Here is a 19,631-nt window from a genome sequence, read left to right as displayed (position 1 = left end):
ATTGTGAATAAGTTCAATATTGTAGACTCATGGTGTCACACTCCAATCAGCTAATTAACTCAAAACACTTGCAAATGTTTCCTGAGCCTTTAAATGGTCTCTCAGTGTGGTTCAGTAGGCTACACAATCATGGGGAAGACTGCTGACTTGACAGTCATTGGAGTGTAAACCACAAAAGGTCATTGCTAAAGAAGCATATTAATGAAAAGTTGAGTGGAAGGAGAAAGTGTGGTAGAAAAAGGGTAACAAAGGGGGAGATTCACAAGGAGTGGACTGCGGCTGGAGTCAGTGCTTCAAGAGCCACCACAAACAGACTTTTCCAGGACATGGGCTACAACTGTCGCATTCCTTGTGTCAAGCCACTCCTGAACCAGAGACCACGTCAGAAACGTCTTACCTGGGCAAAGGAGAAAAAGGACTGGACTGTTGCTCAGTGGTCCAAAGTCCTCTTTTCAGATGAAAGTACATTTTGCATTTAATTTGGAAATCAAGGTCCCAGAGTCTGGAGGAAGAGTGGAGAGGCACACAATCCAAGTTGCTTGAGATCCAGTGTGAAGTTTCCACAGTCAGTGATGATTTGGGGAGCCATGTCATCTGCTGGTGTTGGTCCACTGTTTTTATCAAGTCCAAAGTCAGCACAGCCGTCTACCAGGAAATTTTAGAGCACTTCATGCTTCCCTAACCCTAACCCACCAGACCCAACAATGCAGACAAGCTGAAGGCCGCTATCAAAGCAACCTGGGCTTCCAAAACACCTCAGCAGTGCCACAGGCTGATCGCCTCCATGCCACGCAACATTGATGCAGTAATTCATGCAAAAGGACCCCCGACCAAGTATTGATTGCATAATGTATACTGTACATGCACATACTTTCAGTAGGCCAACATTTCTGTATTAAAAATCCTTTTTTTAATTGGTCTTATGTAATATTCAAATTTTCTGAGATACTGAATTTTGGGTTTTCATTAGCTGTAAGCCATGATCAACATTAAAAGAAATAAACACTTGAAATATATCACCCTGTGTGTAATGAATATATATAATATATGAGTTTCACTTTTTGAATTTAATTACTGAAATAAATGTACTTTTCGATGATATTCTAATTCATTAAGATGCACCTGTACAGGCAAAGTTTTTCTTTACAATTGTATGCATGAACATAGAAATAACTCTTATTAGTCACTGTCAAAATACTTGCTGACATTTAACCTGCTAAATTGCAGTAAAAAACAACAACAACACTTGTTTACTTTACCTGAATTTAACCACATTTAGTTTAATTATTTCTGAAGTCCCAGGTTTAACATTCGAAACCCTTCCCTCTCCATTACATAAAGGTTACTAAATATTTCTCAAAGATGAGTCACAATATTGTTGTCATTGTTACCCTTAATTCAGCCAAACCTCATTAAAGTTATGTAAATTATTTGCTTAGTAATTTCAATACTTTTTTTGAAGATGCAGATCCATGCATCTAACAGATTGAAATGTGTCCTTTGTCCACCACTCTCTTCCTCTCTCCGACTCAAAAACACACCAGTCTAAGCCATAACTGGAGAGGGATTTACTGCCACTGGTGGTCTAGGCAGTTATACCAGTAATAAACTACAAGAAGAAACAAAAACAAAAAGTCCACTCATGATCATTCTGTTGGGTAGAAGGCCAGATATGAAAAACACATGAAAATAAAAAAGAACTCGATAATTTACTACATTTGATAATTTAATACATTTGATAATTTATTAAATTTGTACAATCACTCCTATTTCTAGATCATTTGTACTGCCCATGTACAACCATTTCATCACCATTGGGGCTTCCTGTCAGAAACAGAAAACATAAACAAGTACAAAAACAAAACAAAAAAGCATATATGTTTCAAAAATCTTTTATTTTATCTACTTGTATTAAATTGAATGTACCTTGGCTTTCATGTGTCTGATTTTAGAAGGTCTAAATTATGTTACCACTTAAATAAACATTTGTCAGTATAGAAAGTACCTGGAAATATTGAGATGAGGCACATTTGACGGGCTCTGTCTTTGTTCCTCAACAAACATGAAAAGTGAGTCTTTCCAGCTGTGAAGCTTTCCCTGAAAGGGGTTCTCACATTGAAGCAATGTGTTGCTCCACAGGTCGGACCTGCAGTACCTCAGCAAAGCCTTGTCCAAACCAGCAGGTGATGTCAGCCGTGTCCAGGGTGAAGAAGAAGAGTCTGTCTCTGCAGCGTGTCCTCCTGTAGACTGACCGTGGGTCTGCTGACAGCACCCCTCTGATAGCGGCGGCAGCTTCCTCTGGACTGCGAAGAAACTTGAACCTGGGTCTGTCACTTTCAGAGAGCCCTGTGTGACATGTGGGTTGGTGGTTGTTTTCAATGGCAGCATTCTTTTATCACACAAATCATCATGCATCCATTATTTTTGAATATCAATCCTGCAAGCTGTATCTACTGTATATAAACATGTATACATGCATATACCGTGCAGAACCACGCGTTTCACACTCATTTTTTCACCTCATTGTATCTACATACTAGTTCTGTTATTGTTGATAATGTTGATGGTTTTGTTCAGCTTTGTTGTCCTTGATTTTAGTTTCATGTCTATTTCTATCTTCCTGTAAATTGCTGTCTGTAAGGTTATTGTGAGCAACCTCAAGGGTCAACATTCCTCATGTGTGAACGCAAACTTAGCCAATAAAGCAGATTCTGAATGACTGTTTTCATATTCATCTCTTTCACAACAGCACCCTCTTGTGGGCAAAAACACAACATCACCCTTTTACCTGGAAGTTCGGTTTACCTGAGAGGTGTGTGGGAAGGAAGTCTGCTAACTCCCTCTCAGCCTGAGGAGTGAAGCGCACCTCCAAACTGCTAACAGGAGGCTCTCTGATCCAGCCAGCAATGGCACTGTAGGCCTCCTCTCCGTAGCAAGGGTGGTCCACAGTGGCATCTGGTGGTTTGGTTTTAGGAGAGTCTGAAACTTGATCATCTCTTGCACAATTCAGCTGGTAAAGGTCCCTTTGGGTCACATAGGCCTCGACCTCCTCCAGCACGTCGTTTAGATATTTGTGGCGTGAAAACTGAGCACTGACTGACTGAGAGGAATCTGGGACTGAAATATCAGCTTCAGATTTGTCTGTTGAGAGGAAACTACAAAAGTCATCATCACCATCATCATCACTTATTTCCCTTTTTAGGCCTGACTGATCATCACAATCTTTTTGGAAGTTGAATATATCTGTTGTCTCATCTGAGCTCATCCTGGAGTCGGCGTTGTCATACTCTGGGATGTAGGGTTTGATGTCCAGGACTGGGGTTCCAGCAATCATGTCAATGTTTGAAAGATGAATTGTATCACCTACAAAATAAAGATGGGACAACATTCGTTTCTATCAAGCAACTTTGTTAAATTTGACAGATGAACACTTCAACTTCTAGTATATTTAAATAAAGTGCAAGCAGGAAAAAATATAATCTATACATTAGTGTAGTCTAGCATTAAGAGTTTTAAAAAAGTGACATGTCTATACTGCCAAATATGTACATATGTCCTCACAAAGACACAAACACGCATTTTTCACACAACAATTGAAGACACATTTTTGTTAATCACACTCACCTACTATTTTATCAAGTCTAGCTAGAGTTAGGCCCAAGGCATTTGGTCGGTGGGGACTGCGTGTCGAGTACACACCAACTCTCTGACCGTTGAGTCTAGGAGGCTTCACTTTGGCTTTGTAACTCAAGTGCCCATTTTTGTGAAAGACAAAGATGATCCTGAAGAGACCAAATGGGGAAAACACACATATGAAATAAACAGTGGATACACAAAGTCTGTACGTGTGCAGAGGCAGTTTTGTTGAAATTGGCAGAAGAACATACACAAAATGGGAAAATAAAGCGATAGATAGGTAGGCAACCAAAAACATATACTGCTTCTGTCAGAGGAATAAAAAAATCTACTAAATGTTACCTGAAAAGTGCCGAATAAAGTTTATTTATACAGCGTTAATACCAGTCTGATATGGCTTCATACACTCTTATTAGACATCTGAAAGGAAAACTTATTCAAGCAAGGAAAAGTAAGCAGCATTAGACTCAAATGGCTCCATTAAAAATGCATTTTAACAAGTTTGCTTTGATGCAATCAAACCATGAAATGGAATGCCTTTATGTAGACTTTTAATATCAACTGCATATGTAACTCCTGAAGGTCCAAATTAAATAAAGTGTCTAGACACACCTCAAAAATCCGCACTCCAAACTTACATTGCTTCAATAAGATGATAATCTAAACGTTGTCCCTTTTGAGTCATTGTCAGTGGAATGAAAAACATTGCTTCAAAACCAGCAGCAACACTTTTTGCTTTTATTTTGTGTAATAAGAACCCAAAACCACAGCCTGGACTTTGAAAGAAATACAGTATAAACACATGCATGAGACCTACCAGACATGGGAGTATTGCTCCAGACCCACCAGAGCGTGCTCAGGGTTATTGAAGACACTCTGCTGAATGCACAGTTCGGCCCTTGAGGGGCCACAAATGGTGGGCTGTCTGGGTGTCCCATTCTTCACAGAGAAACAGGAAGTGATGTAACCAATCGGGACTGTCTGGATGTTTCCTGGAGTGTTACAGAGATAGCAACATTGTTTAAATTTATAACATTTTTATAAATGTGTAACACAGACGCATCTTTCTGAACAATGTACTGCTTATGTACAACATATTAGCCAGTAACTATTTATTTATTGTATGTGTGGGTTTGTTCTCTACTTTTAGTATTACTGAACTACATATCTAAATCTCATTCATTATCTTTGTGTAACTTACCAAGAAGCTGTCTTACCATTAACCTTGTTTATTTTTTTAGGCAATTTATATATTTAGAATTTTGGATATCTCTTTGATATTTTTTATACTTGCACCTTTATTGATATTTTCTATTTGCGCTCTTTTCTGCTATGGACTACAACTGCTGCACTATTTCAATTCCAATTTTATTTTAGTGCTGAAATTAAATAGCTGACATTAAATCAATAAGATTTCCTGCAATTTTATCACGACAAATTTTATATTTTCAGATTTTGGACTGACAAAAAAAAGCAAACTCATGATGTCACTAACCGAGATAATCACTCATAATGTACTAATCAATTAATCCCATTAATACCAGACAGACTAATAGATAAATAACAAAACACACACATTTATACACATATATTTATTTTACGATGCAAACTCCCATTTGGCACAAAAAAATCCTATGGGATGAAGCAAGTCGTAATGTTTCTTATATGATGAGATGAGATGCAGCAGTATAAAGTAGATGCGTCTTTAAAGTGGGACATATTGTAATATTATACATATATATATATATATATATATATATATATATATATATATATATATATATATATATATATAATTTTTCCTTATTTACATTCTTATTGTGGCTGACTTTGCAGTTGTACTAATGGTATTTACCTTGCTCTAATGCAGCCTGTGGGGATGCTGCTGGTGAAGACGGTGGTGGTGTCTGGTCTTTACCGGGTTCACAGAGTCCAATCTTTGACACAGCAGACTGAATGGATATCATGTGTTTACGATGACCTCGAACCGCACTGTCCAACATCTGCCTGTCAAAAAACAATCAGATACAAGTAAATACCATGTCAAAAGAAATACGAATACAATGTAATGAATGGCATGGGAGCAAGGAAGCACACGGAAATGCAATACAACTTAATTTTTAAAAATAAAGTAACGGTGTATATCAATAACACGTCTAAAGAAGATGACAGCCAAAACGTTTATTAACACCATGTCTGAGGAGAGACGTATATAAAGTTAGTTACAGCTGTTAGGAAGGTTAATGGTCCCTCTACCTCAAGTTCTTGATTTCCTTTCTCATCACGGAAATCTGCTGATTCAGTTTATTTATGTGCTCGCCGCAGCAGTCACACATAGGACTCATCTTACTGAAGTATAAAGACTGACAGAAATAACAAAATCAGTTAGCTTTCAGCTAGCTGGCTAAACAGCAACAAACCGCTGACGAAACACGTGGGAGTTTCTCAATGCGGAAGCACGAGTTTGACTTCCTGTTGGCCAACCAGGAGTGTTCCAGGTGACAACATACCTGACAATCTGAGCAGGGGAACGTCCTGCTTATGGATACCTTACATTGGGTATATTGTGTATTGTAAAGTAAATGTTGGTAGAAAACGTAAATGTGCATTACGTATTAATGTTGCAGAAGTCATTGATACATTTGCACCAGTTTTGCAGCCCACTGCATGTTCTACGTGCAATAACTGTTGTTTTTTACTGTTTTGTGAACAGATTGTTCAAACAAAGTTCCGTTGTATAACATGCAATGACAAATAAAGACATCTAATCTAATCTAATGTTTAATTATTCTTTTATTTTTATTTATTTTTACAGTACAGTATTTTTTAATCAATTAATATAAAAATACATCAGTTTCTTCAAATATAGCCGACATGACCAAACATCACATGCTGGTTCCACTGCATGTTTTATATCAGCAGAGGTCAGCCAAGAGTAATGTCACCCTCCTCGTTTTCTATTTTTTTTAATTTTTTTAAATAAGCTTTATTTATGAATACAGAACGAATAGTACTATTCGTAATGCAATGTTATTGCTAGTAGTGGTACATTTTCCATCATTATTCTGCTTACTACTTTCATTATATGAATAATTTCTGTCATATGCATTGAATGTGTTGTAACTCTATTATGTTGTTCATTCTGCACACATGACATCTATCACACTTCTGTCCATCCTGGGAGAGGATTTCTCCCCATTAAAGGGCTTTTTTTGGGGGGGGGGGGGGGTCCTGTACCAACGTGAGGGTCCTGGGACAGAGGATGTCGCATGTATACAGATTGTAAAGCCCTCTGAGGCAAATTTTAGATTTTGGGCTATACAAAATAAATTGAATTGAATTGAATTGAATAACCAACCGAAAATCGTACAATATAGTCAGTGGTATAGTATTTGCATTAACTTTAATTCTACTACAATTCCGACAGAAATATTGTTCTGCTTTTATCTGACAGCTTGTTACCCTACATATTAACATTTTAAATATAAAAGACAAGATCATCTTATAATAAAGTGTATTGTTATAAATGAAGCAGAATAAAGTAGTTATATTGGCTCCACCTCGCCAGCTACAACATTAAAATCCTGCCTACGTAGTAATATATCAGTAATGATATTCAAACAATATTATGTATAATAATAATACACTGACGAGGGCCATTCTGCTACATAATGAACACTTTTATTTTTTATGCTTTGAATATATTTTTGATAACAATATTAATTTTGAATGCATAGTATTTTTACACTATGGTATAGTTACTTTAACTGTAGGCAAGGATCCAAATATCTTCCACCTCTGTATATAGTATTAGGTTAAGTATTAGCAGCCAAATAATGAATATATTATAATAATATATGAAATAAAGCCTGTTACACAGGCCTGTACAAACAAGGCACAGATGAAATACAGACATACAGATATTCTGTTCACACTGTAAGCAATAACGTGTAATAGAATAAATAAATAAATAATAGACTTTTTGCATTTATCGGCTAGGGTACCGTATTGGTAGAGTAGGATGTTTGTAAAATTTTGTCCGTAATTACATTTTTTCATTTAAGTGAAAAAATATGAAAAATTCTTTCAAAAAATTGTAATCAATAATTTGAATAAATCCAAATAGAATAAATCCATGACACTTTCATAAGAGCCGTACAAAAACATCAATATAATCTATTGTATCAATGTATCATTAATCATGTATTTCTAACATAATAATAAAGACAATTATGACCACAGTCAAATTATTGTAAGCAGTGTATTTTATTAGGTGAATAACAACTTTTTACAAAATTCTATCAAATAAATCCATAATTACAAATACATCATTCCCAGTGATCTATACCATTTACTCTTAAATAAAAGCAAGCAAAATTTGCTGTTTACTGAATACAAAATACAAAAAAGAATTAATGAGCTTCGCAGTGAAGAACAAACAAGAATAAATAAGCATACATGTTTGAATTTTTGAATTGATACATTTGTCAAATAAGCAATGCATATGCTCAGTATGTTTGTTCTCTTCAACCAACAGGCTGCACACTAACCAAAATAACACTCGGATACAAACTGTGATCGGAAAAGAAGGAAGTCTGAGCCGAGGCAGTATCTGAAAAGTGTGTTTTAGGAAATTAGAATACATTTCCTGGGAAATATTTTTGTGGAGGAGGCGTCGGGGACAAGGTTGCAATTGAGAACATTTTGTTTTGTTCAGGTACGTTGATCGACGATGCCCCATTCAAATCTAAAAAAAGACAGGATACAATTCATATTGGGACAAAATGCAAACTCTTCAACTAGATAATGTAATCCACACCATTCATTCTCCTTGCTGTCTAATTTTCCTCTTTAATACCTTCATCGGCTCTTTTTTCTTGAAATGCAGAGGTGTCCTCCTCCTCATCTGGGCCCAAGTCCTTAATCAGTACCTGGTCAAGGGCCTCCCTGCCTTGTAACTCTGCGGAAAGGGTCTCCACCTGAGGAAGAGCTGCGGCACGAGCAGGAGCTGCAGTTGGAACAGGGGCTTGTTTCAGGACTGGGACTGGGACTGGAACAGCATCTGGAGCCGGAACTTTGACGGAAGATGGAACAGGAGGTGAGAATGAAAAAAGCGCTGCAGTCGGGTTAACTGGTGCTGGAGAAGTCAGAGTAGGAGCAAAGATGGGGCTTTGGATGGATCCAAGCAGTGGCCGAGGTGCAGGGGCAGCAGGGACAGATGAAGGTTGTGATTCCACAGCAAGTAAAGGGGATAGAGAGCCTGGTGTTTCATCTGGGATGACCTCAGCAGGTTCAGGGACCACCACCGCAGGAGCTTCCTGAGGCACTGCTGCCTCCTCCTGGATGACAGAGATCTCCGGCGAGGGCTCGCTCTTCTTGGGCCTTCCTCTCCTCTTTGTGCCACTCTCAGCCCTGGGTCTTTTCCTCTGACTCTCCACCCTGAGAGAGTTCAACAAATTCAATCAACCTCCTAACAGTGAGCATTGATGCAGCTTTCTGTGATACTTTTGCAAAGCTAATAGTACAAAGTCCTTGACCTGGATCTGGGGCGTCAATAGAAACACAAGAGCAACCTTTGGTTTCCTCTTGCTCCATATTCAATATAAAGCAGGGGAATGATAAGCAGCTGGAGTGCTGATAATGATTTAACCGTGCATTCTGAAGTACAGTGTTATATAGACGGCAGTTTTGTTAATAAAGCCTTATTAAACATTTCTGATGCTAACATTTTTACTCTCCATGGCATTAAAACAATGATGTACTGTATCATTAGTGCGTTATACAGTAGATTTTTTTATGCACTGCTAAACCTATAATGGTTACTCCAAATAAAGATATCTGTAAATGTAGGTCACTGCACTAACATTGGCTAATCCTTTCTTTATTAAATTTACCCAAAAACCCACTGGTTAGTCTCCTTTTCTTCTGCTTCGGCTTTTCTCTTCCTGAGAAGATCCCTGTCCCGCAGTCGCCGACGGATTCCACCTATGAAACAGAGAAACAAGGGCAGCATGAAACCAAAGAGCAGTATTTTTTATGCATGACCAGAGAATGTGGTGAGTGACTGATGGCGTATAAAGATATGGTTCAGAGACAGTTTTTCTTTCAGCTTCACCCGGGCTTGACTGAAACATTTCCACATTTGGGTTTAAAAATACAGAAAGAGTAGTAGTAGTAGCTTACCTGTTGATTAAAGTATATCACACAGCATGCAAATTAATAACTGGCACACTCAACTTTCTAGTGTGGAAATACTGAAACAGGCCTACTTTATTTCAAAAAGAAGAGAAGTAAATCTTAAAAGTTACCTTGGTCTTCATTTGAATTTTTATATTCCGACACTTGTTTCTCTTGCTGCAACGTCTCCTCCATTCTGAGTCCTGCTATGAATGAATCCAACTCATTGAAGGCGGGCAAGCACAGAAATGAAGACAGAATAACTTCTGACTGTTTTCTTTTCCCACCCCTAAATGAATTATCTGGTTAACCATTACCATAGTGCTGGAAGAGTTCTTGCAGCTTTGGTCTTATCGTATTTGTAAAGCTGGTGGAGTTGGCACAGCTTTGACAGAGAGAGAAAAAAAAATGACTGGAGCAAGTTGTGTGACAGTAGTGTGTGATAGGGATAAAATATGTATGAGGTAAAGGGAGAAATAATAAAGTATTACGCTTATTAGACTAAAATGTTGTCTTAATTAAACTAGGAACATAAAAAGGAATTCTGTTTTGCATGCATGTTTATGTGCAAGCCAGCAGCTGATAGTGAAGCTGTGGCAAAAGTATACTTTGATTGAATTTATATGGACAATTATTCAATGTCTAAATGATCTAATATCGTTGGCAAGCACAAAACAGTTCAACAGTTAAATTAAGTTCTGAATATGAAATAAATTAGCCAATATTTCAAATCCCTGCTTGTTTCTTTTTTGCATAAATAATAACAATCATCAATAAACATACTAAAAACTGTCTTTTTTCTAATAAAGAAATATACCATCAAGAACTTTGGGTAGACTGCTGTGTTGAAAAGCCACTAGACAGCCTGACACCAAGCAAGAAATCTTGTCTTCAACCGGAGTGGAGGCATACCCATCTTATCTCACAGATGGAGAGCTGCTCAGTTAGGGCGTGTTCTCAATCTTCTCCCAGCACCTTGATGTGTGTGTTTGAGCCACTCAGAGAAAGAAGCTGTCCTGCAGAGTAAATAACACTCTACTGCCAATTGCCTCCAGCACTGTAGGGGAAATGTTGAGGGTCTCTTTGTTAAAGAAGCTTCTTGCAATACAATTATAGTAATAGAACTGTGTTTCAATCTAAACTACTCTCTGTTGAACTTGTGACTGTTGTGGAAAATGTGCTCATTCACCTGTTTTGGCCAAGTACTATAACCTCCTTCTCTGGGATACACTGACTGAGATGAACAAACTGTCCCATATATTCAAACAGAAACTGACACACACACACACACACACACACACACACACACACACACACACACACACACACTTAAACTACCGTGAACATTTAGCAGCACCTTCAGTATCAAGGTCAACTTCCAGCTGTTTAAAAAGACCCCAGGCTGCACAATTAACTCTTCAGCTGATAACAGACACAAGACTGGACTCCTTCCATGTGTGCACATCTTTTCCAAATGACAGATTATTATCAGCATTACAACCACATGCAGTAATGGCTGTCACTCACACACAGCCCTATACTGTTGCACAATGCAACTTAAATTTGAAGAATGTCAAAGCAGATAGTACAGTGCCATCTTCTGGTGTACATTTCCTACCATACTAAACACTGGTTTAAAAACAGTCTATACACATATATTATGAACAAATAACTTGCACATTGTCAAAGGCTATTTGGATATTGTAGTCTGTAGACATAGTGGATATACAACATTGTATGCTTATTTGTGATAAATATTTACTATTTTACTAATAACTAAGCTAAGAATTGTGTCAATAATTCTACCAAAATGCAGAGTATAATTAGGGATTCATATTTGAATGTATAAAGGGCAACAACTGCTACTCAGTAGACTTCTACTTGAGGGCTCTGGTGTCTCAGGAAGTAAAGGGGGGTGGAGTTTGGGGGGGGGGGGGGGGGGGGGGGTGTGCCCTCCTCACCCATGTGCATGTACAATGCTCTCTTTACTGCAAACCAAACACACCCCTCCTCTCTCTCCGTGTGTCCAAACGGTTTAAGGAATCTGGCATTTATGAACCAAAAGTACAACACAATTTATCCATTCTGCACTTTATTGATCAAAAATAGTCACAAGGAGCATACATTCATCAGTCTGGGCTACAATTACAATCATGCATTTGCCAAACAAAGGAAGGCAACAGGTTTGAATACTAATCAAAGCAGGATTTCTTTGTTGAATATTCGCCTTATTTACTCTTTCAATGTGAAACCACAACAACATAACGCTTAATACATCGAACGTGGGGATGTTTTCCAAGCCATGAAACTGTAAGTTGGGCAGATAAACAAAGTTGACCATATGACCTACTTTATCGACGTCTAATTTGTTGGATGGTACTCGCAGAAAACTGTGCTCATAATGCTGATTTCCTTCATTTAATAAAACTGACTTTACAGACAAAAACATAGTACAGCATTTTCCTTGCAGAAATAAATTGCACCATAGCACTGTTTCGGGGCAGCGTCATGTTTTGTGACTGCAATGCCTTCATAGGGGCAATGGGCGTTTCTGGACGCAGATGGCGCTGTTGAGCATAGATTTTGTTTCAGTCCCGTTTCCCTCCATGGTTTCTCCTCTCTCCGACTAACTTAGCGTTTGGCTCAGTTCATTATACAGTCCTATATTCTCCCTCCATTAGGGCATCTCTGCCTTTGGACTGAAGATCCCACCAAAACCCAAGAGAGAAAAAGTTTCACTTTCATAGGGCAAGATGGACATGAAAAAGAGGATCCACTTGGAGCTAAGAAACAGGACACCGTCTGATGTGAGTCGTGCTTTTTTAAAACCAACCCTTAGTTTTCTGGCTAGCCTTTGCTAGCCTTGCTTGCTACTTTTTCTGCTTTGCGAGTGACCTGTGTGGCTAACGTAATGGTGACCACATGGGCTTTAGATGATGTTTTCGGGTTTATAATAGGGCGGAAAACACTCGCACAACAAGCTTAATCCTTTATACCGCTCTGGATTGGGCGTATAGGGGCAACGAGAGGAGAAAAGCTATGAACGTTATTCAATCGTTACTTTGAAACGGCGATTCCTCCGCTCGCTGGCATTATTGCGGTGCTTTAACCGTTTCGCAGCCTCCTTGTCCAGTGGTGCACAACACACACACGGTTCAGAAGGACTCCCCCGGTGTAAGACAATTAGTAAACTTCTTTTTTACGCTGATATATTAGGAAATTTGCATCCTGCGCCGCGGTTGGCATTCACAGAGCGGTACATTTCATACAGACCTTGGAAGCCATGTTTGCTGCTAGCATAACTGCTAAAAAATGGGGCGCTTTTTTCGTTACAAATGCTCTTTACAACTCACAAGGCGTCCGTGCTACAAATTGAGTTTTGTGTTGCATGTAAACGGGCCATCGGCGATCAAGAGTTATGTCTTAAAATTTCCGGAGAGTACGTTAATATCAAATGGACGGATTCAGCAGCGACAACAAAAAAAACAGTCACTTGATTCACGAGTCATCCATATACGTTGATCACTTAACATTAAGCCACTGTTAAAATAAGCCAGTTGATATTTACACAAACTAGCAAATACATATTCATGTGACCGTGGGTTGTTTAAAGACACGTTGCGATTCGTAAGTTTCCAAAGGGAGTGTGCAGCAATTTATTCCCCAAAAATAGCTTACACGCTTGTTTAGCTGCTACGTTAACGTTACCCTTTCATCTAAATATTGCACTTATTTAATAAAGTCTGGTGATGATTCAGTCAGCCAGACACCAGCCATCTAACTTCTAAACAGTGTGTTTTTGTTCCCGCCACATTACCCCCACTGTACAAAGACAACAAAATATATCCAGTTGTAAACTTAAAACTGTCAAAACATAACTACTCTTTCGTCCGATGATTGTTAAGCAGAGCTAAACTTGTCGTTGTTTGCAACCAAACGGATTAATTTGTTGACCGTTGGTTTCATTAACCGAGCCTGAATGACACGGAGATCCGGTGCACCGCGCTTCATGCGTGGGCAGCCAAAAACTCGACGGTCGGCGTTACCCCATCGGCTCATGCATGAAATAAAACTGATTTAACACCGAAAAATAACTTAGGTAACGTGTAAATAACGATAATTACTCTTTAAAAGCAGTTGTTTTTGCCCATTGAAGTGTTCAGAGAACTGCATACTGTATCTCAGGAATCGCCATGTTGTCATTCTGTCGTCTTTGAAGCTCTGGGAGAAAGGAACTGTCTCCATCTTTGTTTTTTTTAACTAAATTTCCGTTCTCAGTATATTTCCTTCGACCTGAAAACGACGTTGTACCCTGTAACAAACTGGCAATATGGGTCGTTCGCTCGACGACAAGGAATACTCCACTTCCCAAATGAAAGCTGGTTTAACGAAAAAAAGAAAATCTGTACTAAGGGTGTATTCGCAATCCTTTCCGTTGCTGTTGGGTTGGCTAATGGCGGGCAGACAGACTGCTCCTCTGCTGCACGGCAGCGTTTAAAAGGGGCAACGGCTAGCCTGTAGCGAGCTAACCTAGCTCAGTAAAAATCATTGCATTTGTCATTAGTGACTGCATCAGCAGGCCACGGGAAACCACCGCTTTGCTCTTCATCGTTTCAATGAAATCTGTATATTACCCGTCGTGCCCGGATACATTAAGCACACACGTGTTTTTTAGACGGAGACACAAGAACCGTTTCGGTGTTTTACTTCAGAAATCGTGATCTTTGACGTTTGCCACTAACTTTTTTTTGCAACGTTTTTCTCCAACATTGAATTGCGCAACCAGTGTTGGCTTTAACCGACTCAAACTAACTCCGCCTTCAGACTTGTCTTGTAATGTTTTCAACTACAAAATACATTTTAGATTACTTTACACACAATAAAGGGCAATTTCCCTAAACAACAACACAAATTATTAAAGATGTTATGTTGTCTGTCAGCTTGTTTTCTCGATGATTTTGCCTAAAAAATGGCATTCTTTTGTTTCAGAAAAGTTTGTAAAATATTTTATAGTAAATATATATTTTTAGTTTTATAATAGATTGTAATTGCATAGTTTCACAAGATGCATTAAACTTGTATGTGATATATTATACTTTTCTGTATTCCAGGTACGAGAACTTGTCCTTGACAATTGTCGATCAGTTGAAGGGAAAATCGAAGGCCTCACAGCTGAGTTTGTCAACCTGGAGTTCCTCAGTTTGATAAATGTTGGCTTAATGTCAGTCTCCAACTTGCCCAAACTAGGAAAACTCAAAAAGGTAAAAAAAAAAAAAGATGTTTCACCTTCTTACCTCCATGCAAAAGCTGAATTGTGACAAAATGTCAGCTGGAATAATATTTCCTTCTACTGTCTTTCAGCTGGAGTTGAGTGACAACAGAATCAGCGGTGGCCTTGATGTTTTAGCAGAGAAACTACCCAACCTCACACATCTAAACCTGAGTGGCAACAAATTGAAAGACATTAGCACATTGGAACCATTGGTATGTGTTTTGAGATACGTTAGAAGCAACACGAACATACATATCTATCTGCATGAATACAGAATGTGTATCTTCAGTATATTCATTGGACTTTTTGTTATCTTGTATCATGTTAATGAAAAATTCATTATTAGACAAAGCACACACATTTATACACAATCTTGTCATGCATACAACTGTACTAATGTAGATGCGATTACAGTAATGAACTGTTCTCAACCAACAGCATACAAATAACATATGCATTTCTAATTTGAGCACAGCTTTCTGTATATGCGGATATAAATATTTAAACTTTCAGTTGTTAGACTCAACATACACTTCAACTGACCTTTCAAAGGGTTCAGTAGAGATCCTCCTTATACATTTCACACAAATTTAATGACATCTTACAGTATATGCATTTCAAATATGATTCTTATATGGGAATTTGTATTGGAACAAAAAAAGAGTTGAGCAAACTGCATACAGCGTTCTTTGAGTTTAGGGTGCAAGAAACCGGAATTTCTGGAAATTCAGTTGAGAAATGAATCCTCTAATCCAGAGAATTCCGTACCTACAAATCAAGGTAGTTCAATTACAACCAGATATTAATCTGTATAAATGGTATAGCAAAATATCCACTGGTTGACACATTTTACAGCCCGTACAGTATCGGCCAACCTCACACACACTTCAGCAACTATTTGCTTTAACCCTTAAAATGACATGTAGCAGTTTCTCATCGCAGTTCTTTATTGAATTTGATCAACAGAAAAAGCTGGATAACCTGAAAAGTTTGGACCTGTTCAACTGTGAAGTGACAAACCTGAATGACTACAGAGAGAGTGTGTTCAAGCTGCTGCCACAGCTCACCTACCTGGATGGTTACGACATGGAGGACAGGGAAGCCTCCGACTCTGACGGAGAGGTGGACGGAGACGGCGTAGATGACGATGAAGATGAAGGTGAGAAGTTCTTCCAATATCTCAGGTCTTCCTGCTTTACTGATCCTTAAGTCCACAGTAGCTGGAAATATATCAATATGAAATGACAACTCTGCTAAATAACACAATTTAATTATCTGTGTCTCTCACTTTGAGCATAGAGTCTACTAATGTTGGACTTTGATTACAGCATGATTCCATTTTGTTGACTAATTTGTTGTTGCTTTTGTAATCGCAGAGGGAGAGGAGGAGGAAGACGAGGATGGAGAGGAGGAGGACTTTGATGAGGAAGAGGACGACGAGGAAGATGAAGAGGAGGTAGAAGGAGAAGAAGACGACGATGAGGTCAGCGGAGAAGACGAGGTAATCCAAAAAAATGTAATTGAAATTATTTGGCAGAAAATATTCTTGCAAGGAGTTTGGATTAATTTTTTCTATTTTAACTTTTTAAAACATTTTTGTTTAACAAGGAGGAAGACTTTGCTCAGGATGGGGAAGTAGATGATGAAGATGAAGAAGATGAGGACGAAGACGGTATGTACCATTGCCATAGTTGAACACCGTTCCCTTTACATATCAAAAATGCATTCAAACCCCAGAGCACCTAACTTATTTCAACACGGTTAACTATTAATATAAGTACAACACAGCACTGCGGCCATCTCTCTTCGTATCACGACTCTAGACCCTCCACAAGGCCAAGATCTGGTTTATGTTTTTAATGTGAGAGGTGGGACATTGGTTATCCTGCCAGATTGGGTTAGACAGATGTTTCTTCATTAAAAAGGCACAGAACTATTACAATGAATACTGCAGACTGAGACTGCAATCCACTGGTACGCATATAACTGACTGGATACCAAATTACAAACTTTAAAGTAAGTCAAAAGTGCATTTACTGTTAAGTTACTCCTTAAGATTTAAGTCCAAAATATTTCACATTTTCTCAAATTTTTCATATTAACTATATATACTCTTAATTAATTACAAAAAAATAGAAGTACAAAATAATGCGACATAGTACCATATTGCCTTTTTTATTATTGTGTTATTAAAGTAAAGAAAAGTCAATAGTGAAATGTACTGAAACAGCTGAAGTCCAGTTTTGGAAATTAAGCCGTTTTGGTATTAATGGGACGGCAGGATGGCTGAGTAAGGACTTTAGATTTAAAATGTTATTTTTGTACATAAGCTGTAGCTTTAAATAAAAGTAATACATACATAGAAGGGTAAGTACATGTACATATGTGGATGCACTTGATAATGACTAATAAAAACTGGATATCATGAATAATATGACACCTGCTGGTGGTTCTGTTTACTGAGGAAGCTGTGCAGGAGAGCTCACAGAGCATTGTCAAATGGCTTCCATAGCAATTGCCCATCACTGACCATTCATAATATAAGTAAAATAACATAATATAGTAAATTATAAAAAACGCTTTGATAATGTTAATATATCTTAAGGCATACAACTTGAGATGAGCCTGTCAGTGTAAAACATCTCAAGAGGGTCGGTTAAATCCTGACAAATTTCAACAGTGAAGATACATATCTGACACTGTTTATTTTCAGCTCCTTATGGTGTAACATTATATCATGTAGGGACAGCAAAACATGATAGTGACCATTCTTAAGCACTGCCCACCCTCTCTAACATCCCACTAGAGGATTGATAACGCTGAAAGATACAAGTTGTTTGTAATTCACACTGAATATATGTAAAGAACCCTGTGTATGTATAAAATATGTAACGCATAAAGACTATATTATATGTAGAATGTGTTTAAAAATATATATTTAAGTATTTCCTGCATGATTAAAGGGTTAGACTGAGTCTGGCTGTTGTGCCTGCAATGGATCATAACGTTTTCTTTGTTTTGCTGAAATTGAAGTCTCTTTGCCCCCAGAAGCAGCAGCAGAAGCTGGCAAAGGGGAGAAGAGAAAGCGAGACCCAGAGGATGAGGACGACGATGACGACGATGAAGACGATGATTAAGAGCGAAATTGAAAACGAGAGCCTACCGAGTTACCCTTCCTCTCCCACAAACCCGAACGTCCGCCCTCCTACAACTCACACCGCCTTTGTAATCCATGTCTACCCCCTCCCCCCCCAGCTCTGAGCTCTTTTTATGGGGCAAGACTGTACCGGATGGGCGGGCCGAGTGGAGCTGCCACACCCTTTTTTTCCCTCCCCCCCTCATGGAACTGAGAGCCACCCAACACCCTCCACCTCACCCACCCCACAGCCCAGAGGTTCTCAGGCAGCCCAGCACTCAGCATTCCACAATTTCACTGTCGATCCCTCTTTATGTATTCCCGTGTGAGGACTTTGGGACTGGTATCTAGTTTTGGGTCTGTGCTTTTAATATTTCGTTGGATGAATTATTTTTTTTGTTGTTGGGTTTATTATTTCTCAATTTTATTGTCTTTTATTATTTTGTTCTGTTCCTTATTTTTCCCAATAAAATTATTGCTATAGCAGCTGTGCAACCAGCGAGCCATGATTTTTAGTGTGGCCGCCTGTTGCACAAATCAAGGTTGTAGCTACATTTTTACTTTCTGTATGACAAAAAAACAACTTTGTAAATAAAATGTTAACATTTTGTGCTTTTCTCTCTTCCTGCCTTGATTTTTTTGGTATACCGAAATGAACGGAAAGTGACAAAATGATGGCCATCATCCACCCCTTGCTGCTGTTCTGTGTATTCTGATGGTGACTGTAGATAACAGTCCACAGAAAAGCTTGATGTCTGGTCTTAAAAGACAGGTTTTTTTTGTTTTTTTTTACGAGTCTCCCTTGATACAATACTCTGATGCCAATTTGTAAATGGAAATAGCTAATATTCGCTGTAACCATTACTCCTCACCATACTAGTGTCAAGGAGACCCTTTTCTAGTGAGTCCAATGTAAGAGATAGGGGACAAAATCCAGTCTTATTGTGTAAAATGCTTTCTGAAATTCACCCATACCTAATACTGGAGGAGGCCTTCACAGTCTAAGTAAGTTAAATTAAGTGTTTGTGTTTTTAGTATGAAAACAAAAGTGATATTTTTTTCACATTTGGGCATGTGAGTTTTGTTTTAAGATGGACTTGAGAACTTTTCCCACTAAAGTTAATGCTGTACTAGCTTGTAACCTGTAGAATATATTCTGAAACAAAATATAGTAATTATACGCTCTACAGAAACAATGTTACCCCGAGATAGAGAGCACTGGCCTGTAACCCCCCCCCCCCACACACACTTTTTTTTAACATTGAGCCCAGCAATAGCAACTAAATTTCATTTCTGTGCTTGTGAGGATCAATTTGTTTCTGAAATAGTTTATGGCTGCTGATCTTCTCCAGGCTGCTGCTTTTTTTAGAGCCCTTTCGTATTTTAAACACAAGCCAGGCAATCGTGTAC

At 38.4% G+C, this 19,631-nt stretch overlaps 3 protein-coding genes across 9 annotated transcripts; 1 reads left to right on the top strand and 2 right to left on the bottom strand.

Moving 5' to 3' along the window:
- Window positions 1–1,712: 1,712 nt before the first annotated feature.
- trmo (tRNA methyltransferase O) lies at window positions 1,713–6,064 on the bottom strand. Its single transcript, XM_068727114.1, has 6 exons — window positions 5,893–6,064; window positions 5,492–5,643; window positions 4,454–4,628; window positions 3,625–3,782; window positions 2,806–3,363; window positions 1,713–2,346 (listed from the first exon to the last, which is right to left on the bottom strand). The coding sequence occupies exons 1-6, from the start codon at window positions 5,979–5,981 to the stop codon at window positions 2,111–2,113; spliced, it is 1,368 nt and encodes a 455-aa protein (XP_068583215.1). The 5' UTR covers window positions 5,982–6,064; the 3' UTR covers window positions 1,713–2,110.
- A 1,825-nt stretch (window positions 6,065–7,889) lies between these two features.
- hemgn (hemogen) lies at window positions 7,890–10,073 on the bottom strand. 2 transcript variants are annotated; one of them, XM_068726995.1, is made up of 4 exons: window positions 9,945–10,073; window positions 9,531–9,621; window positions 8,495–9,075; window positions 7,890–8,383 (listed from the first exon to the last, which is right to left on the bottom strand). In XM_068726995.1, exons 1-4 carry the CDS (start codon window positions 10,006–10,008, stop codon window positions 8,271–8,273), a joined length of 849 nt encoding a protein of 282 aa, XP_068583096.1. In that variant the 5' UTR covers window positions 10,009–10,073; the 3' UTR covers window positions 7,890–8,270. The 2 variants fall into 2 exon arrangements, with proteins under 2 accessions (XP_068583096.1, XP_068583097.1); XM_068726996.1 differs by having other exon boundaries at window positions 9,543–9,621; window positions 9,945–10,072.
- Window positions 10,074–12,389: 2,316 nt separating this feature from the next.
- On the top strand, window positions 12,390–18,322 carry anp32b (acidic (leucine-rich) nuclear phosphoprotein 32 family, member B). 6 transcript variants are annotated; one of them, XM_068727385.1, is made up of 7 exons: window positions 12,390–12,620; window positions 14,925–15,074; window positions 15,175–15,297; window positions 16,052–16,244; window positions 16,462–16,601; window positions 16,694–16,757; window positions 18,119–18,322. In XM_068727385.1, the coding sequence occupies exons 1-7, from the start codon at window positions 12,567–12,569 to the stop codon at window positions 18,220–18,222; spliced, it is 828 nt and encodes a 275-aa protein (XP_068583486.1). In that variant the 5' UTR covers window positions 12,390–12,566; the 3' UTR covers window positions 18,223–18,322. The 6 variants fall into 6 exon arrangements, with proteins under 6 accessions (XP_068583486.1, XP_068583489.1, XP_068583488.1 ...); XM_068727388.1 differs by having other exon boundaries at window positions 12,391–12,620; window positions 18,137–18,322; XM_068727387.1 differs by having other exon boundaries at window positions 12,392–12,620; window positions 16,462–16,586.
- The last annotated feature ends 1,309 nt before the right edge of the window (window positions 18,323–19,631 follow it).

The sequence above is a fragment of the Cebidichthys violaceus genome, unplaced genomic scaffold (assembly GCF_023349555.1).
Source record: "Cebidichthys violaceus isolate CVI_PGR_0920_01 unplaced genomic scaffold, fCebVio1.0.p SCAF_4, whole genome shotgun sequence".
Lineage (NCBI taxonomy): Eukaryota > Metazoa > Chordata > Actinopteri > Perciformes > Stichaeidae > Cebidichthys > Cebidichthys violaceus.
This window is presented reverse-complemented; position numbering and strand designations above follow the sequence as displayed.